We start from the raw sequence: 21,399 nt of genomic DNA, 5'->3' as shown, positions 1-21,399 counted from the left end.
AAGTAATGCTCTAAGGATATATTTAAACACATGAAGATTTGCGAAAAAATACAGTAGTAAATGCTCGTACAAGGAAAGGCTATTTCTAAGCTAACAGATTCAGTGTTCAGCTGTTTTGCCTTTCCCTAAACTTCTTCGTGATAGGGGAGAACCCCTTCCTTCGAACTTCAAACACTGCCATTCATTTTTCCTACCTCTTATCTTGTATTGAGAATCTGAGTCACAAGAAAACCATGAGGTCACTCTTCAAACCTGTGCTTAAGCTATGCACCTCTTCACCACCACCAAGTTGTTTTGTCTGCCTGTGTAGACACGCTTCCCCACCCCCACCAGACACAGCAACATCACTGTAAAGCAGAGCTCAAAGCTGGAGAGCTGTTGAAACTCCGGAGATAAGAAGGGCTGTAAATGCCTGTTAACAGCTCCTCATGTTTACTCTCCTGTGATTTATACTCAATTTATGATGGCCATTATAGTAGATACACTTCACTTAATCAAGAGGAAAGTCAAGTCCTGGCCATTAAACCCATTGCCTCCCTTGCTTTCCCAGGAGAGCGGATTCCTTGTTTCATTAAAAGGATTGCAAATACATATTCAAAATGCAAACATGAAAGAAGTCAGCAGCAGCAATTAATTTTATGGGCTGGTTGCTACCAGAGTATAAATCTCTTTTAAGGCCACCATTTTTTTTTAAACGCATTTTACCTGTTCAATCGATGGAGCTGGAGCACGGGTATTGAGTGTTCACCAGACCTTGCACACTACTCTAGAAACTAGTAGCCCCACTGACTCAATCAAAAGCCAGAGATAAAATGAGATAGTAATAGATTTTTGAAATGGCAACAACAAGACTGTTCAGAAGTCTGTTTCTATAAGACTGTATATTGTTTTGTGAAGGTATTCTTTTGGATGGTTTTAATTTGCTTATTCTAATAATGTTCATGCCATTCCCTTAGTAAAAAAGAGTGATGTACACATGGAAGAATTTATTCTAATAAAATATCTTATATAATCTCACATTACTAACAAGCGAGCTGTTCATAAACTGAAGACAGTAGGCTGTTCAGGATGAGGGCAGCAAAGAATAAATGACTTCTATCCTAAAGAAACCCTTCCTGCCCCAAATAAAAGACACCAGATATCAAATAAAAGACACCAGAAATAGATGGGGCTTCCCTAGATTCCAGAAAATTCATTCTCATGGAAACATGACCTGGTAGAAGCTCTATACATTTTATATGACTCTTATGTTTCCACTGACTTGCGTCAGGTCAGTAGTTCAAGGTCTGTTATGCTAGAACCTTTTGGGTTAATTTATTTCTGCCTCTCTGTGACACTGTAATGGCTCCATTCATAACAGAACTCTGCTGCGTGGTGCCAAGGGAAACAGCTCAGGCAAGGTTTATCATCCTAGGAAAATAATGGAAATCAAGTATGAAGGTGGTACTCAGGGAAATATGCCATTCCATGGAATTCCAAAGCCAAGTGGGTTGTGCCACGAAGGGCCCTCTTCTCACCCTCTTGGCCAACATCAGCACTGCATTTCTATCCTCAGCTTCTAGACTTGCCCTGCTTATCCCTGAGTGAGTGAGCAGACCTCCTCACTGACGGTTACGCTGAAAACAGTTGGAAATGTTTTACAATCAAAGCAGGCAGTCCCCTTTTCCGTCCCCTCTGGGGAGTGGCTACCTCTGGCTATCATGTTCGAAGGTCACACTGCTCACAGCTATTTTCATAGCCATAACCAGTTACAGTTTTTAGCGAACAACAGATTTAACCAAACTTTCTACTCATCTTCTGCATGTTGGGGTGTCTTTTCTATTTTTGAAGGACCCAAGAGGCCACAGGTTTGCATGAGTCAGGGACAATCTGTCTGCAGAAGAGGTGACATGCCCCATCCCTGAGTCCAGGCAAATCATTTTTTCTAACCAGAGAGGAAATCCAGCAGGGGTATGGAAAGTGCTAGAAAACCATGCAGAAGTACTCACAGTTTGGGCTTGGCAAGCAGAGGTGGTGGCTCCTTAGTGGGTGAACGCAGGACAGCTGGCGTTGGAAGAGATTTATGACTGTTAGCTGTGCCGTTCATCAGTCCATTTACTCCATGGCCGGGATGGACACCGTTAGTTTCCCTCTCCGCAGAACTGAATTGCATTTGAAGGGCTGCCATGCTAAGTCCCAAGTCTGGGCTGTTCACCTGCTGGATCTCAGATGGTTTCTTCGAAGCCAACTCAAAGGAATTTGTCTCCAACAGTGGAGGGGGAGGTGGAAAGTGTTGGAAATGGTCGTTGTTGGATTCACCCGTTGAGTCATAGCTACAGTTTTCAGAGTTGGCTAAAGAAGAGGAAGGGGAGGGAAAAACAATGAGATGCTCCTGCTAGTTCAACCGGTGATTCTTGCACTTTCATTCATCTCTGGACAAACCCTCCTGCACTGCTGCACTGCTCCGTTGTTAGAGGTGAGGTGGCCGTGCTGTCCTCATTTGGAGCAGCGCACTGGCAGCTGGAGAACCTGGCTCTTCCAAGCTTGTTCTGAGTGACAGCTACCTGTTCCATTGCCTAACTGAGCTCCCATGTGGAAAAATCACCTACCAAGCCATTAACACATTCCAGATAGGAGCTAAAGCTAGGACTTGGAAAAAAAAAATCACAACACAATCACTCTGAGTTAGAACCTTGTCCTTTCACATTTCAGCCCCACAGGTCTGACTGAAGACCCTATCTGTCTCTACTAACACTGGCTTAAGCTGCAAAACTTTTATGTGAATATTCTTTCTATTTTAAAGCCAAAAAAGGCCACCAATCTCTGAGTCCAAGTGAAATGTCTCATAATGTCCTGGAATATGTTTTCCCATGTCAGATGATGGTCCCAACTATAGCTCAGTTTAAGACTTTATTGTTGTTGTTTTTGGTTTGTTTGGGTGGGATGGAGGGATGGATGGATGGCGAGCCTCTGGCAGCCAGAGTGGGCTGGGAGTACCGTGTAACAGACACACACACACTCATGTTGATCATGAGAAGTAGGGACCACACGTGGTGCCAGCTACCCTCTAGAGGAGTGAGCCAGGTGGGGCCAGGGTTGGGGGGAGTAGGGGCACCCCCTGCAATGCTCCAGGCCTTGGATGCAGGCAGATGAGCCCCGCCCCACAATGTAAGAGATTTTTATTTGTAACCCTCAATGGACTGAAAGCATCTTGAGATTATATCTTTTTGGGAATCTTCACCTTTCCCAGCAGCCAAGAGAGCTCCCGGTCTGCACTCAAAAATGTGCACTGACGTAAATGGAACACTCAAAAATACTTGTTGATTATGTTTGGCCATCACACATGGACCCCAGATGAAAATGGGGACTATTACACACCAATTGTTGCCACTCAGATGTAAGGAGGCTAGGATTTGGGCCACATTGTTGGTGCACTGCACTACTGCTACAGCCATTCAGTGGGACAATCCCCCAGTCAACTCAACATACTCGGATCCTTCCTGCTCTGTAATGCCAGTGATGACCATGGGGTTCCCTTTTCACACTTTAAGTTCTCACTTATATCAGCCACTTCCCCACAAAGATGGACCTTAATCTTTCTTTTTAATTAAGACGCAAAGCATTTACAGTGGCCACGCTAACATCCCTAAGCAGTTTTAGTTGTGCCTCTGCTGCCACCTAGCACCAACTTCTTGATCTAAGGAATCTAAGTGCAATTCAATTGTTCTCTCCAAATCTATCTCTTGCAGCCAACAATCTATTTGTCGACTCCCCATTATGTATCTAACCACGTGCCAGGCTTGGCTAAAGAGATATTTTTAAATAATGCCGGTAAGATGATTATTAGAGTTGAGGCCATTAAAGTAAGCTAAAGTAAACCCACTGGTAATAGCAAAAAATAGTAAACTAAAACTTATAAAAACTAAAGAAGCTGCTTCATATCACTCTAACTAGTGGCAAGTTTAGTTTAGAAAATATTCATGCATGTTTGAGTATCTGTTTTAATAATACAACATTCTGCTGTGTTTTCCATATCACAGTTATACAAGGGGCCTTGAAAACGTTCATGGAAAATCTGTATTATGAAAAAACTATGTATGGATTTCAAAAATTTTTGCACCAAAATAAATGTGCCTTTTAATTCCATTTTCCAAGAACTTTTAAAAGTACCCTCAAATACTGTCATTCATAGATCCATCCATGAAATGTAACCCTTACAGCTTCTCTGAAGTACAGTGGGCTTATCTTGCATTAGCTTTCCAGAGATTTCAATAGCAGACTGAACAGGGATTTCTTTGTCCAGGTATCTCCTGATCTCAGGGGTTGGCCCTGCTAAGAACAGCGACTGCACCTCTGATTTGGAAGTGGCCTTTGGATGCGAATCTGTTTCTAGGTTATCATGAAGATGTTTAGAAACCAGCTCCATTGTTTCCAAGACTAAGACTGCAGGAGTTTAACAAGAGCCCCATGGGTGCTCCCTCCCCTCGCCACAGGATCATTACCTCTTTGTCTGTCACCTCCATTCTCACTCCCTCCTGCCCCCTCCCCCAAGGCCTTTTGTTTCTCCATGAACCATCTGATTGTTAGAGCTACTCCTTGAGCGGTGGCGCATTCCTAAAGGCTGAGCCTCCTTCCTGGGACAGCTCCTCTCTGCTGTGGCCAACCGCAATAGGGCCTGGGAACAGAACCCACTCATTTCTGACTCTCCACATACCGGAGGTGACAACCAGCTGGGCAGTGCTGGTTACGGAGCCGTAATCATTTCTTGCAGAGCATGTAAAGATGCCTGCATCTTCAGGAAAAGTCTCAGCGATTACCAGAGTGCAGATCTCCTCTGGAGGGGAAGACAACAGAGTGAGTCGTCAGAACGAAGCCACAGACACTCTTTGTACAACAAGCACATTAGGGAATGATTACTACAGAACTGCTTCACAAAAGTGGTCACAACGAAACTGTTTACATTTGATGCAGCAGTTTTAGGGATAATAATGCTTTTTTTGGTTAAAATAAAAACCTATATAAAATTTTTTATTTGAAGAAAGAAGGGAGATAAAGGGAGAGAGAAAAAAACAGAATGAATTCCTGTTCCCTGGTTCACTTCCCTAAATAGCCACGATGCCCAGGGTTGGGATAAGCCTGGACTTGGCTACAGCTGGGAGTAGGGAACTCAATCCAGATCTCCCATGTGGGAGACAGGAACCCAGTGACTTGAGCGATCACATGCTGTGTCCCAGGGTCAGCAACAGCAGGAAGCTAGACTCAGCTGTCTGAGCTGGGATTGAACCCTGGTACTCCAACATCGGGTGCCTGTATCTTAGCCTCAGTGATTTTAGAGAGAAGTGTTAAAAACAAAAGAAAAAAAAGAGAAATATTAGTTTTCTCATCTACAAAAGGAGATATATATTCCTAGTGGGGGGTACCCATGAAGACAAAATGATGTGTCTGCAAGTGTATAACTGCACTTCACATGTGGAAGATGCTCCCGTCGAGTTTAATCGATTTTATGTGGAAGTTCTTCCTATGCAATCTAGCTGCCTCTCACTTCTGCTCAACTGAATGCAGATTTCCTGAAATGCTGACAATGGGGAAAAAAGAACATGATCTGCAAATATCTGATCTGCAGATAATTACTCCAGATGATACGTGGTGTGGCAGTGGTGCATAGCATGAAAAGCCCAGGTTCAAAGCAACTGTCTGGGCTGGAATAAGGGTCCTACCACATCTTGGCTTTGTGACTTTGGTCAATCTCCCCAACTTCTTACCTGTAAAATGGAGATAACAACAGAGCCTTCCTTACAGGCTTGCATTATTTATGACATGTAAAATTAACCACCATGAGGGATGAGGATGATGAAGATGACAATAGCTAAAAGCCCTTACTATAACTTGGTACCATCATCACACTTAACATAGATTAATATGATTTAATTGTTATGTCAGCCTTACAAGTTAGGTAGTTATTATTACATTTTTATTTATTTATTTTTCTACTTTATTTGAACAGCAGTGAGAAAGAGAAAGAGAGACAAAGAGAGACAAAGAGAGATCTTCACCTATTGGTTCACTCCCCAAATGACCCCAAGAGCTAGAGCTGGACCAGGACCAAGCCAGGAGCCTGGAACTCCATCCAGGTCTCCCATGTGCATGTCAGGGCTCCAAGTACTTGAACCACCATTTTTTGCCTCCCAGAGGCATTAGCAGGAAGTTGGATTGGAAGCAGGGGAGCGAGGACTAGAACCAGGCACTCCAATATAGGACAGTCTCATTCCAAGTGGCATCTTTTTTTGTTTTTTTAAAGATTCATTTATTTAATTGAAAGAACTACACACAGAGAAAGAAGGAGAAGCAGAGAGAAAGAGACAGGTCTTCCATCTGCTGGTTCACTCTCCAACTGGCCGCAACGGCCGGAGCTGCGCTAATCGGAAGCCAAGAGCCAGGAGCTCCTTCTGGGTCTTCCATGTGGGTGCAGGGGTCCAAGGACTTGGCCCATCCTCTATTGCTTTCCCAGGCCATAGCAGAGAGCTGGATTGGAAGTGGAGCAGCTGGGACTTGATTGGTGCCCATATTGGATGCCGGCACTGCAGGCAGTGGCTTTACCCATTATGCCACAGCACGGGCCCCCCAAGTGGCATATCAACTGCTTTGACAAATGTCTTCCCTGGTGATTATTATTGTTAATGCATTTAATTGACTGGACACTGAAGCACAATAAGCCTGATTGATTATCCCAAGTTCACCTAGCTGGTAAGTGGTAAAATCAGGATTCAAACCAAGCTGGGCTCCAGACTTGACACTCCTAAAAACCACCTATTCTTATGACGTGACATATTGTGCTTAGGACAGTGCATAAGTGTAGTAAATGCTTTGTGGACAGGAGATGTTAGTATTAAAAGGAAGCTCTATCTATAGTATATCAGCTGTTTTTAGATTGAATAATTATCTTCATTGTAGCATAAAATCATATATCTGGATAGAGTAAGACTCTATATTACAGATTTTTCTGTAAAATGTGGTTGCAATTATGATGTCTTTGAATCTATGCCCTTTGTAATGTGGCTACACAGCTCCTTCCATTAAGTGACACAGCCCTTGAAACTTGACTGCCCATGCAAGTTGCTAGAATATGGTAGAAGTGATGTTATGGCTAATTCCAAGCCAAAAGCCTCAAGGATAATTGCCATTTCTGCTCAGTCTCTTGGAACCCAGGTCGATCTGCAGATGGACAAGGCTGTGCTAGCCTGCTGGGGGAGGAGACCACATGGAACAGGCAGACACCATTCCCAAAGAGACCATCCTAGCCTCACTAACTCATTCCAGGCCAATCTGCAGGCTGACCACAGCCATCCTGAGGGAGTCCAGCCGAGACCAGCTGAGCCCAGTGCAGACTACAAGAACTGCCCCACTGAGGCCAAGCCAAACGGCTGACCCATACAATTATGAACTAAACAAATGGTTGCCGCTTTAAGTCACTAATTTTGGCAGTGCTGTACTGTGTACCATGTTAACAGACATAGTTTGGTAAGATAACATTCTTCTCTTCCAAACTCCTTCACTGACCTCCTGCCAAGAGCAAACTGGCAGGATCACAGAGCACCGCTGCTGCCCTCAAGCTGACCGTCAGCACTGAAAATCGCACGTCTACTGCGAAATGATTTGTGCTTCCAATACCAGAGGGAAATAAGGACTGGGCAAAAGGGCTACCCTGGAATAAAAACATTTTTGTCTATTAAAAGATAGCTTTAAATGTTTAGATTTTAAAAAAATGAAAATATAAATAAAGTGAAAAATTGCTCTTCATAATCAGATACCCCTTAATAATCTGATTCTAGAAATATAAAGTCTATTGCATGATTCTAGAAAAAAATGGGTGTACCTATTTCAATTTTTTTTTTTTTGACAGATAGAGCTAGACAGTGAGAGAGAGAGAGAGAGAGAGAGTGAGAGACAGAGAAAGGTCTTCCTTCTGTTGGTTCACCCCCCAAATGGCCGCCATGGCTGGAGCTACACGGATTCAAGGCCAGGAGCCAGGTGCTTCCTCTTGGTTTCCCACGCAGGTACAGGGCCCAAGCACTTGGGCCATCCTCCACTGCCCTCCCGGGCCACAGCAGAGAGCTGCAGAGAGCTGGACTGGAAGAGGAGCAACCTAGACTAGAACCTGGTGCCCATATGGGATGCCGGTGCCGCAGGTGGAGGATTAACCAAGTGAGCCACGTTGCCGGGCCCCCCTATTTCAAAATGTATCCAAATATTATCAAGCTACATAGCTTTTGATGTATCTTTACTGGGTCATATCTGTCTATTTTTATATGGTCAAGGAATATGCCCTATGTGCATCACTGCATTTTTCTCCATTTCTCACTCCATCCTTGGGCTTTATCCCACACCTAACTAAGCCTTACCCCACCCCCTGATCATGCTGATGATAATCTGCTCAGCAGACTGTTAAAGGTAAAAAGCTAAGAATTCTCTTCTTTTGAAATATCAAGTTCCTTCATGAAAGACTTTAATGGTCAAAAGCTTTCGAGAAGTTAGCTCAGTGATGTAGGTCAAGGAAACTGTTTTCTAAGAGATATTAACACAGATTTCAAGTTGCAGGAGTTATGAAAACACAGACCTCATTCTTTCAGGGTATTATTCAACAGGATGTGAAAAACAGTTCATTGTAGGACAGAAAATGGATAAGAGAGTTTAATAAAGATAAATTGAAAGAACTGAAATTATTTAGTTAAAAATAAAGAATGACAGAAGGATAAACACTTAAAGACTCCACTTAAGAAGTATCTGCATAACCAAACACTTAGATGCAGAAAGAACAGTTGTTGCCAGGGTTGGAAGGCAAGATAATGGGGAATTTCTGATAAGTGGGTATTCTGCTTTATCATGCAACATGAAAAAGTCCTATAGATCTACCATATAATGCTGTGTGTACTTACAGTAATATAGTGTAACTAATGATTTAAGAAGGTAGAGCCTATGTTATATGCCTCTTAGCATAATAAAGAAAAAAGGGCAATTCAATATATATTAAATATTCTTCCATTCAAACGCTAATTTAGGTAAAAACATTGCTATAAGTAACACAAATGTAAAGAAATTAATATGCAACAAGTTGCTCAAATAGTCTCCCATCTTTCTAGAAGAACAGAAGGAATAACTTTACGGTCAGTAAGTGCAGCAGGCGAGAAGGAAGGGTCAGTGAATGGAAGGACTTGTTACTGAACGGCTGTAAGATGTAAAGATTTTTGAAGTCAAGTCTGGAATTTCCTTCCAGAACAGCTTATAAAAACCTTTGGATTTCATCAATCTACTTCTTGATTATTTCCAAGAATACACTGTCCACTGTCTTAATGTTCTGTAGCTGCAGATATGAAGATAAAAATCCCTAGATGCTGCCCTCAAGTTGTTTGTAACCTCGTTTAGGGGTGAGACAGGTGCTTTCACAAGATTTAAATCCTCAGGTCTACTCCAGCTCCAAAAGTGAACACTCTTAGTGTCCACATGCAAGGAGGATTTTTTTTTTTAGGCTTCTTTTATTCTAAATTGTGCTGTCCTGAAAAGGTAGGTAGGTCAATTGCCACCGAAAACGTTCATCAGAAAGTACTAGTTTGCCAAAAGTTCATGAAATGCAAAATGGAAGTAGCAAATACGATCCAGATTCCAAGATGGCTGTATAGGGAAAAGGGGTGCTGCTGGTGACCAGGGGAGGAGAGCCGAGAAGGGCATTCCCCGGGGAGAGTTGGCGAGCCGTCCGTCCGCAATGGGAAATCTACAGAAGGAAGAGGGACGCTGTGCAGCAGCGTGGGAGGTGTGGAGGCACAGCAGCGAGTGCAGACGCCACACACAACCGCTGCAGCCCCTGGCTGCAGGAGATGCCAGCAGCGAAAACAGACTGCCGCAGCCGAGCCACCAGCGATACTGCCTGAGGGAGTACCTTACGGACCACACTCACCTTAGTCTTACCTGGAGCCCTAGCCGGGGCCAGGGTACTCACCTAATCCAGTGAAGGGAAAGCCCGGGCAACCAGCAGGGAGAAAGCGCCATCTTGGCAGCAAAAGAGGCTGCAGGAGCTTGCGCACGCGCAAGACCAGTGCATTTTACCAGAGGGGAAAATCTGCGTTACCCACAGGCTTTGAGTCTGGCTGGGAGGTTGACAGGGGGCTGGGAACCCATGTAAGACTGTGAGGGGCTCTCCAATCTCCTCAACCTGTCAGAGGCTCCTGGGCTAAAACTGCCAAGGCAGAGCACCCACAGCTGGCTGGCTCCGGGGACATCTCTGCTCTCCGAGGACAGAGCAGGCTCACAGGGCTGAGGGGATACTCATCACCCCATGACTGTGGGAGCCTTGCAAGCTATGGCTGTGGGAAATCCATGACCGCAAATAGGGCACAGGGTGTATCTGGGGCTTAGGACAATCACGTTGTCTGGCGGCAGAGGTTCAGAGCTCCTTGACTGCCTGAGGTAGTTTGTGACAGAGGGTTCCTTGCTCACAATGAGGACCACAAAGATCTCTAGTGTGGTTCATGCACCAGCGTGGACGTGGGATGTACCCACTGTGGGCTAACCCCGATCATTTATCACCCTGGAACAAAAGAGGTGAGGATGTGATCAGGCAAACAGGCATGATCATACCCTCTCTCCTGCTGATGATAGAGAAGATCTACCATGCAAAACTTGGGCATCACCCTTGATTCTCACCTCACCCTTGAGCACTGACCAGAGCTCATTGGCTACACCCAGCATACCCTTCCAGGTATTCACTGAAGAAGCAGACACTCCACTAACCAACAGAGGCATAGTTCAAGGGTAAAACACATTAGAGGGGGCCAGCACTGTGGTGCAGCAGGTTAAAGCCCTGGCCCGCAGTGCCAGCATCCCATATGAGCACCATTTCAAACCCCAGCTGCTCCACTCCCAATCCAGGGGAGGAGAGCCGAGAAGGGCTCCCTGCTAATATGCCTGGCAAAGCAGCAGAGATGGGCCCAAGTCTTTGGGCCCCTGCACCTACGTGGCAGATCCAGAAGAAGAAGCTGTGGCTCTTGGCTCCAATTGGCTCAGCTCTGGCTGTTGCGGTCATTTGAGGAGTGAAACAGCAGATGGAAGACCTCTCTCTCTCTCTCTGTCTCTACCTCTTTCTGTAACTCTGTCTCTCAAATAAACAAATCTTTTTTAAAAAAATCCCATTGGGGAAAAAACCAACAAGTATTTACACCAGTGCCTAAAAATAAATGCAGAATAAAAGAAATAAGAAAAAGGAAGACAACATGACTCCCCAAAGGAACACACTTCATTATTAGAGTGTGAAGACAAAGAGACTGATGAAATGCCTGACAAGGGATTCAAAAGAATGATAGCAGGATTACAAAGAAGCAATGAGAAGCAAATTCAAAACTTAAGAAATTCATATATGAAATTGAGGAAAAATTCTGCTGGAAAATAGAGATTTTGAAGAGAAATCAAACTAAAATACTAGAAATGAAGGAATCAATATACCAAATAAAAATACAGTGGAAAGTCTGAACAGACCTCACAAGACAGAAGAGAGAATATCCAACCTAGGAGACAAATCTTTGGAAATAGCTCCATCGGACCAAAAAAAGTAGAAGAAATTAGACAAATTAAAAACATACTATCAAATGACCCAACATACAGATCTAAGGAGTTCCTGATGGTGTGCAAAGAGGCCCATTCAATGAAATAATTATAGAAAACTTCCTCAATTTTGAAAAAGAAAGGGGCATCCATCTACAGGAAGCATATAGAACTAACTCCTATAGATGTGATCAGAAAAGATCTTCACCAGGACACACTGTAGCCAAACTTTCAAAAATAAAACATAAAAGATTCTAGAATGTGTGTGAAAGAAATGCCAGAGCACCTTGGGAGAGGATCTCTAATTAGACTCACAACTGATTTCTCATCAGAAACTCGACAGACTAGGACAGAATGGAGAGACATAGTCCAAGTCTTAAGAGAAAAAGTCTGTCAGTGCAGAACACTGTACTCTGCAAAGCTCTCATTTATGAATGAAGGCAAGATAAGACCTTCCATAATAAACAGAAACTGAAAGAACTTGTCACCACTCCTCCAGCCTTACAAAAGATGATTAAGGATGTGCTACACATAGAAACATAGCCACCACTGTGAAGCAGTGTGAAGGCAGGAAATCACCAGTAACAGTACAAAGGAAATATAAAGGAAACAATAGGAATATTCATGAAGAAATGGCAGGGCCAACTACTTACTTATCAATAGTAACCTTAAATGGAAATGGCCTAACCTCTCAGATTAAAAGATACTGACTGGGCCAGCGCCGCGGCTTCCTAGGCTAATCCTCCGCCTTGCAGCGCCGGCACACCGGGTTCTAGTCCCGGTCGGGGTACAGGATTCTGTCCTGGTTGCCCCTCTTCCAGGTCAGCTCTCTGCTGTGGCCCGGGAGTGCAGTGGAGGATGGCCCAAGTGCTTGGGCCCTGCACCCCATGGGAGACCAGGAGAAGCACCTGGCTCCTGCCTTCGGATCAGTGCGGTGCGCCGGCTGCGGCGGCCATTGGAGGGTGAACCAACGGCAAAGGAAGACCTTTCTCTCTGTCTCTCTCTCTCACTGTCCACTCTGCCTCTCAAAAAAAAAAAAAAAAAAAAAAAAAAAGATACTGACTGGCTGAATAGGTTTAAAAATAAGACCCATCTATTTTCTACCTACAAGAAACACTCCTCACCAACAAAGATACAGGCAGACTGAAAATAAAGGGATGCAAAAAGATATTCTACACTAATGGAAAGCAAAAACAACAGGTTTAGCCATCGTAATATCAGACAAAATGGATATTAACACAGAAATTGTTAAAACAGACAAAGAATGGTATCATGTTATAATTAAGGGATGGATTCAATTGGAAAATGTGACTATAATAAATGTGTATGTACCCAATGCCAGGGCTCCTGGCTGTTGAAAATAAATATTAATGAAAATAAAGGGAGACACAGACTCCAATAAAACAGTAATGGGAGACTTCCACTCCCCACTTTTATCAACGGACAGAGCAACTAGACAGAAAATCAACAAAAAAATAACAGAGCTAATCGACACTATGGACCAAATGAAGCTAACTGATATCTAGAGAACATTTCATCCCACAGTTGAAGAATACATATTTACATATTCTTTTTACCAGTGCATGGAACTTTTCTCTAGGATATACCATATGCTAGGACATAAAGCAAGTCTCAGCAAATTCACAAAACAACAACAACAACGACAAAACCAACTGAAATCATGCCATGGATCTTTCCTGACCACAATGGAATGAAGCTGGAAATTAACAACTTAAGATTCTCTAGGAAATTTGCAAACACATGGAGACTGAAAAACACCCTCTTGAATGAAAAGTGGATCATAGGCCGGTGCCGCGGCTCAACAGGCTAATCCTCCACCTAGCGGCGCCAGCACACAGAGTTCTAGTCCCGGCCTGGGTGCCGGATTCTGTCCCGGTTGCCCCTCTTCCAGGTCAGCTCTCTGCTGTGGCCCGGGAGTGCAGTGGAGGATGGACCAAGTTCTTGGGCCCTGCACCCCATGGGAGACCAGGAGAAGCACCTGGCTCCTGCCTTCGGATCAATGCGGTGCGCCGGCCGCGGCGGCCATTGGAGGGTGAACCAACGGCAAAGGAAGACCTTTCTCTCTGTCTCTCTCTCTCACTGTCCACTCTGCCTGTCAAAAAAAATTTTTTTTTTTTTTAAAAAGTGGATAATATAAAAAATCAAAAGGGAAATAAAAAAACTTCCTGGAACCCAATCGAGATGACGATAGGACATATCAAAACTCATGTGATACAGAAAAGCAGTGTTAAAAGGGAAGTTTATAGCAGTTGGTACCTACATGAAGGAATTGGAAAGGTACCAAATACATGAGCTACTGATGTACCTCAAGGATTAGAGAAACAACAACAAACCAAACCACAAATTAGTAGAAGAAAAGAATAATTAAAATTAGAGAAGAAATTAAAAAAATTGAAACTAAAGCTACAGTACAAAAGGTCAGTGAAATGAAGAGCTAATTTTTGGAAAAAAATTAAAAAAAGAGGGGAAGACCCAAATCAATAAAATAAGAGATAAAATGTAAATGTAACAATAGATAGCACAGAAATAAAAAGAATTACTACAAATGCCAACATACTGGAAATCTAGAAGAAATGGATAGATTCCTGGACACATATAATCTACCAAAATTGAGTCATGTAAACATAGAAAACCTAAATACAGCAATAACTAACACAGATATTGAATCAATAATAAAGACCTTTCAAACAAAGAAAAGCCAAGGACTAGACAGTTTCACTGATGAATTCTACCAGACTTTTAAATAACTAATTCCAATTCTTCTCAAACTATTCCAAACAACTGAAACAGAGGGAATCCTCCCAGATGCCTTCTATGAGGCAGGGATCACCTTAATTCCAAAACCAGAAAAATACAAGAAAGAGAACTACAGAATGACACATCAGAAAGATCATTCGTCTGACCAAGTGGATTTATCCGTAGTATGAAGAGATGGTTCAACATATGCAAATCAATAAATGTGACGTATTACATTAACAAATTGAAGAAAACAAAGCATATGATTATCTAAATAGATGCAGAGAAAGCATTTGATAAAATACAACTTCCTTTCATGATAAAACCTTCAACAAATTGGGTACAGAAGGAATATTCCTCAACACAATCAAGGCAATATATGACAAACCCATAGCCAGCAACATTTTTTTTTTCTTATTAGACAGACAGAGTTAGACAGTGAGAGAAAGAGACAGAGAGAAAGGTCTTCCTTCCGTTGGTTCACCCCACAAATGGCTGCTACAGCCAGCGCGATGTGCCGATCTAAAGCCAGGAGCCAGGTGCTTCCTCCTGGTCTCCCATGCAGGTACAGGGGCCCAAGTACTTGGGCCATCCTCCACTGCCCTCCCAGGCCACAGCAGAGAGCTGGACTGGAAGAGGAGCAACCGGGACTAGAACCTGGCCCATATGGGATGCCGGTGCTGCAGGCGGAGGATTAACCAAGTAAGCCACGGTGCTGGCCCCAGCAACATATTGAATAGGGAAACATTGGAAGCATTTCCATCAAGATTTAGAACCAGATAAGGATGCCCACTTTCACCATTGCTATTCAATATATATAGTCCTGGAATTTTCAGTCAGAGACATTAGGCAAGAAAAAGAAATCAAAGGGATACAAATAGGGAAGGAAGAAGTCAAACTACCCATTTGCAGATAACATGATTCTATACATAGGGGAACCAAAAGTTTCCACTAAGAGACTAATGGAACTCATAAAAGACTTTAGTAAAGTTTCAGGATATACAAAAATCAATGGCCTTTATATACACAAACAATGACATGACTGAACATGTAAGATCCGTTCCATTCACAATAGCTACAAAAAATTAAATACCCTAGGATAAATTTAACCAAGAATGTGAAAGATCTCTACAATAAAAATTACAAATAGCCTTCAACCCTATCATGTCTACAAAATCCAAACTAAACCTACTATCTCAAGTTTCTTCCTTTTCCTTTCTAGAGCATTCTTCCACCTACTGGCCATGGCAATGGCCATGTCTCCCATATGGGCAGCAGGGGCCCAACCACTTGAGCCATCTTCCGCAACTCTCCCAGGTGCATTAGCAGGGATCGAATGGGAAGTGGAAGTACCAGGGATCGAGCAGGTTATGGGATGCTGTGGTCACAGGAGGTGGCTTACCCCACTGTGCCATGACATTGCCTCACTTTTTTATTTATAAATTTGCACTTTTTGAACAGGTAATACAAATACAAGGTATAAAACTGAAAAGGTATGAGCAGGTACATGGTTCTCTACCTTTTAAATAATTGTTCAAACCATTTCATGACGTTTTGATTTGAAATTAAAAGTAGTTAAACATGTTTCAGCTGATATGTACTCATTATAACATGTTAAAAAGAGCAGAGGTATATAAAGAGATAGTAAAAAATGGAATTAATCTTAGTATAAATATTGTTTTGAAATACATACACAGAAGAGGTCTTTCAAAAAGGTCATGAAAAATGCATACTACAAAAAACTACATACATATTTCAAAAATTTTGTATGCAAATAAACTCATCTTTTATTGTCATTTCCCATGAACCTGTAAAGTACCCTCAAAAAGCATTTTATTTGGGCAAAAATATGTGAAAAAAAATCACAAGAAAATATAGCAGTCTCTAAAAAGCTCAAAGATATTTATTTCAATTGCAAGATCCTCTGAGGTTTTAATATGCTCTTAGTTTCAATTGAAACAAAATTATTTTCTTTTTTTATTGAAGTGTGGTATCACTAAACATTTTCTGTGCTACAAATAATTTTTTAAAAATTGGCTAATTAAAAACTCAACCCTAGTTTTTTTTTTATGAATACCTAGCACATATTTTTTTGAGATTAAGCAATATAATTAAATTTATTTTCCTATATAGTTATTTCCTAATTATCCATGGGCAGGTTCTTCATATTTTGGAATTTTTATAGCCATTTGTCATTTAAATATACATAATTATTTAGTGTAGTAATTTTTATGAAACATTTATTCTTTTTTTTAAAAGATTTATTTTATTTTGAAAGACAGAGTTACAGAGAGAGGTAGAGACAGAGACAGTAGAGACATCTACTGGTTCACTCCCCAGATGGCCTCTGTGGCCGGAGCTGAGCAGATCCGAAGGCAGAAGCCAGGAGCTTCTTCTGGGTCTCCCATGTGGGTTCAGGGGCCCAAGCACTTAGGTCATCTTCCACTGCATTCCCAGGCCATAGCAGAGAGCTGGATCAGAAGTGGAGCAGCCGGGACTAGAACTGGTGCCCATATGGGATGCCAGTGCTTCAGTCCAGGGCTTTAACCCGCTGTGCCACAGCGCCAGCCCCAAAATGTGTATTCTTGAAGAGCACACATTATTTATATGCTGGGACCACACCTGCAACAGGCAGTTTTCTGTATGCAATCCTGGGCCTCACTGAACTCATGATGATGACAGCTGACTTTGAAATGCAGATTTCACCACTGAATAAAAAATGTCTTTTAAATTTTATGATCAAAACAGACCTTGAAAAGACATATTTGGCATTCCCAGGATGAATATGAATTTATATGGATAACACACTACAGAACATTCTGCTTTCCTGGTATTTACCTAGATGGAAAACAAACCCAACTGGGTTCAATGTTAGTAGAATGTTTACATTCCGTGCTGGAACACTGATAATAGCAAAAGGAAAAATCTGTTCATTCCAATTCTGGATTCAAGTTTCATATTGGGGTTTATAATTTTAATGTTTTATTCCCATGAGTTATGCTCAAATTAAGACCACAACCAACCTCACAGGCAGCTGTGGTGTAAAATGGAGGGCCCGTGTAAACCAGGTGTGCTCACCTCTGCTCACCTGAGCACCTCCATCAGTGCCAAAGATGCCCTATCTCAAGATGCATCCTGAGAATTGGGGAACGCCACTAATACCTGGTGTACAACTGTGAAGCATATTTTACACTTACGATATTCTTGGGCCCGGCGCTGCAGCGTAGCAGTTTAAGCTGCTGCCTGCAGTGTGGACATCCCACATGGGTGCCAGTTTCAGTCCCGGTTGTTCCACTACTAATCCAGCTCCCTGCTAATGTGCCTGGGAAAGCAGTGGAGGATGGCTCAGGTGCTAGGCCCCTGTACCCAAGTGGGAGACCTGGAAGAAGATCTTGACTTTGGCTTGGCCTAGCTTTGGCTATTGAGGCCATCTAGGGAGTGAACCAGTGGATGAAGAGTGCTCTCTCCCTCTCTTTGTCTCTGTAACTCTGCCTTTCAAGTAAATACAGCTTTAAAAATTATAAAATATGGGGCTGGTGCTGTAGTGCAGCGGGTTTATGCCCTGGCCTGAAATGTCGGCATTCCATACGGGTGCCGGTTCGAGACCTGGTTGCTCCACTTCCAATCCAGCTCTCTGCTGTGGGCTGGGAAAGCAGTAGAAGATGGCCCAAGGCCTTGGGCTCCTGCACCTGCGTGGGAGACCTGGAGGAAGCTCCTGGTTCGTGGCTTCAGATCGGCTCAGCTCCAGCCATTGTGGCCAATTGGGGAGTGAACCATTGGATGGAAGACCTCTCCCTCTCTCTCTCTCTGCCTCTTCTCTCTCTGTGTAACTCTGACTTTCAAATAAATAAATAAATCTTTAAAAAAAAAAGGAACAGGATTTAAAAAATTATAAAATAAAAAAGAACTCCATCTAAAAGAAAAGATTCTTACATTTTCAAATCAGTGATTTTCAAAGATGAAGAAAAACTAAAGGACAGAAAAAAATTAACTGACATCTACAGGATCGGCTGGACCCTGCATCACTTTGGTTTTATTTCTATCCTACATTTGGCCCTTGATACACAGTCTATGATCTAGACATACTAGTATTTAAATATGTGTGGTGGTGTTTCTCAGACTTGCTTGAAGGGGAGAACCACCTGGGACACTTGTTCCACTTGTTAAATATGTCGACTTTCTACTCCTCTCTTCTCCCCAAGAGATTCTGCTTCAGCAGATCTGGGCAGGGACAAAGATTTTTTTTTTTTTTTTTTGGAATATGCTTTCCAGATGATTTTTAAAATGTTTATAGCAAATTTTAAACATTTATTTTTGTTTTTATTTGAAAGGCAGAGAGAGAAAGAAGCAGAGACAGAGACAGATCTTCCATCTGCTGGTTCATTCCCCAAATATCTGAACAGCCAGGGCTGGGCCAGGCCCAAGCCAAGAGCCAGGAACTTAATCCAGGTCTCCCACAGGGATGGCCGGAATCTAAGTACACGAGCCATCACCTGCTGCCTCACAGAGTGTGTATTGGCAGAAAGCTAGATATGAAGTACAGCTGGGACTTGGCCCACTCGCCCGTGTGAGATGTGAGTGTCCGATGTGCAACTTAACCACTGCACCAAACACCTGTCCCTTCCAGGTGATTTTTATCACAAGGAAAATATAGAAAACCTCATCTTAAAAAAATATTTCAAATATTTTTACTTGGAATACAGAAGAGGTACTTTTTTTTTTTTTAAACAAAAGACCCTAGTTTAGTGGGAATATAGACTATGGCTATGAACAATAATTGAATGGAAAAACCACCATTTTACCTTTATACAAAAGTAATCACAGATCATTAAAACTATTGTGGTATAACATTCTTTTTTAAGATTTAATTATTAATTTAAAAGGCAGAGTTACAGAGAGGCAGAGGCAGAGAGAGAGAGAGAGAGAGAGAGAGAGAGAGAGTAATCTTCCACCTGCTGGTTCACTCCCCCAAATGGCTGCAACAGCCAGAACTGGACTGGGCAAACCTGAAGCCATGAGCTTCTTCCAGGTCTCCCACGTGGGTGCAGAGGCCCAAGGACTTGGGCCATCTTCTACTGCTTTTCCAGGCCATAGCAGAGAGCTGGATCAGCAGTGGAGCAGCCAGGTCCTAAACTGGTGCCCATATGGGATGCTGGCATTGTAAGCAGTGGCCTTACCCACTATACCACAGTGCCAGCCCCAACATTCATAACCACTGGTTTCACAAAGATATAAAACAAGGTCTTAGAAAACTGTGTTTGCAGCGATACTGATACACAGGATTTTTTTTTGTCACACATATATATGTGTCTCACATATAAAAACAAACATAAGTGGTGTTTGTCTTTCTAGGTCCAACTTATTTCACTCAACACGATGTTCTCCAGTTTTGTTCATTTTGCTGCAAATGGTAGAATTTCATTCTTTTTTTTATGGCTGAATAATATTCCACTCTGTGGATATAACACATTTTCTTTATCCATTCATCTGATGATGGACACCCTGGGTGGTTCCAAATTTTGGTTATGTGAATAGTGCTGCTATAAACATGGTGGTACAGGTATCTCTGATACACTGTGTTCAAGTCTTTTGGGTGTATATCCAGTAGTGGGATTGCTGAATCATATGGCAAGTCTATTTCTAGTTTTCCACAGTGGCTGTACTAATTTACATTCCCACCAACAGTGTACAAATGTCCCCCTTTGCCCACATCCTCACTAGCATTTGTTATGCTCTGTGCTCTGGATTTGAGCCATTGAGACAGGGTGAGGTGATATCTCATTATGGTTTTGATTTTCATTTCCCTGAAGGCTTGTGATGTTGAGCATTTTTTCATATACTTGTTGGCCATTTGTATTTTTTTTTGAGAATTGTCTATTAAAATCGTTTGCCCATTTCTCAACTCAACTGGTTTTTTGTGTTGTTGTTGAGTTTTTTTTAAGTTGCTGATATATTCAGGTTATTAATCCTTTCTCAGAAAGGTGGTTTGCAAATGTTTCTTCCCCATTCTGATGGATGACTTTTCACTATATTAATCATTTCCTTTGCTGTGCAAAAGCTCCTGAGTTTGATATAGCCCCATCTATTTAGTTTTGCTTTTGTTGCCTGTGTCCAAGAAGTCATTCCCTATACCAGCGTCTTGGAGTGTTTTGCTATGTTTTCATCCAGCAACTTCAGAGTGTCAGGTCCTAAATTTAAGTGTTTGATCCACCTTGAGTTGATTTTCACATATAGTGAGAGGTACAGATCTAATTTTATTCTTCTACATATATCAGAGAGATACATTTATATCCAACTCAGTCCCATACGTATTTACAGCTACATGGATACTTTAAAAAGTCTGCATAGTTTTTTCTCATAATATGCATTTCCATTAACTTTTTGAGGATCCTTTGTATTTCAAATTTTTTACACCCAAGAAAATTTATCTTTTAAATCCATTTTTTTTTTTTCACAAAAATGTTTAAGTACCTATATACAACATGAACAAACTTCAAGAAGTCTGTGGAAACGTTGAACTAAAATATGATGCACATTTTCCATGAACTTTTTGAAGATTCCTCCTATAATGGAGTAAAAGTTTCACAGAATATTTACATTTATAAGGTGCACTCTATTTTTTATTCTATTTTATTTTTAAACAGGGTATGCCATCCATTTTTGAGTCATTATCAGCAACTTTTTAAAAAAAAAACAATAAGATTTTTATTTGAAAGGCAAAATGACAGAGAGAAGGAGAGACAGAGAGAGATTTTCAGATCTGCTTGTTCATGCCCCAGATTACCACAACAGCTTTCGCAGGCACATTACAGGAGGCAGGATTGGAAATGGAGCAGCGAGGACTTGAACTGGAGCCCATGTGGGATGCTGGCATTGCAGGCAGCAGTTTAACCCACTGGGCCACAATGCCATCTCCTTTATCAACAATTTAAAAAACCCATCCTCGGGCTGGTGTTGTGGTTCAGCAGGTAAAGCTGCTACCTGCAGCACCAGCATTCCATATGGGCACCAGCTCGAGTCCTGGCTACTCCACTTCCAACCCAGCTCCCCGCTAATGAACCTGGGAAAGTAGTA

General features: G+C 42.2%; 1 protein-coding gene across 6 annotated transcripts in view; it reads right to left on the bottom strand.

The window, feature by feature from the left end:
• Positions 1-21,399, bottom strand: part of PALLD (palladin, cytoskeletal associated protein) — a 455,211-nt gene that overhangs the window by 209,305 nt on the left and 224,507 nt on the right. For all 6 annotated transcript variants that reach the window (XM_008249670.4, XM_008249661.4, XM_002709467.5 and 3 more), the window contains 2 exons: positions 4,694-4,813; positions 1,989-2,331 (listed from right to left, as the gene is read on the bottom strand). In XM_008249670.4, coding sequence (XP_008247892.3) covers positions 1,989-2,331; positions 4,694-4,813 — 463 coding nt within the window. The remainder of the gene's footprint in view (positions 1-1,988; positions 2,332-4,693; positions 4,814-21,399) is intronic.

Source organism: Oryctolagus cuniculus, chromosome 2 (genome assembly GCF_964237555.1).
Source record: "Oryctolagus cuniculus chromosome 2, mOryCun1.1, whole genome shotgun sequence".
NCBI classification, from domain to species: Eukaryota; Metazoa; Chordata; class Mammalia; order Lagomorpha; family Leporidae; genus Oryctolagus; species Oryctolagus cuniculus.
The sequence above is the reverse complement of the archived record's forward strand: the minus strand, read 5'-3'. Positions and strand labels throughout refer to the sequence as shown.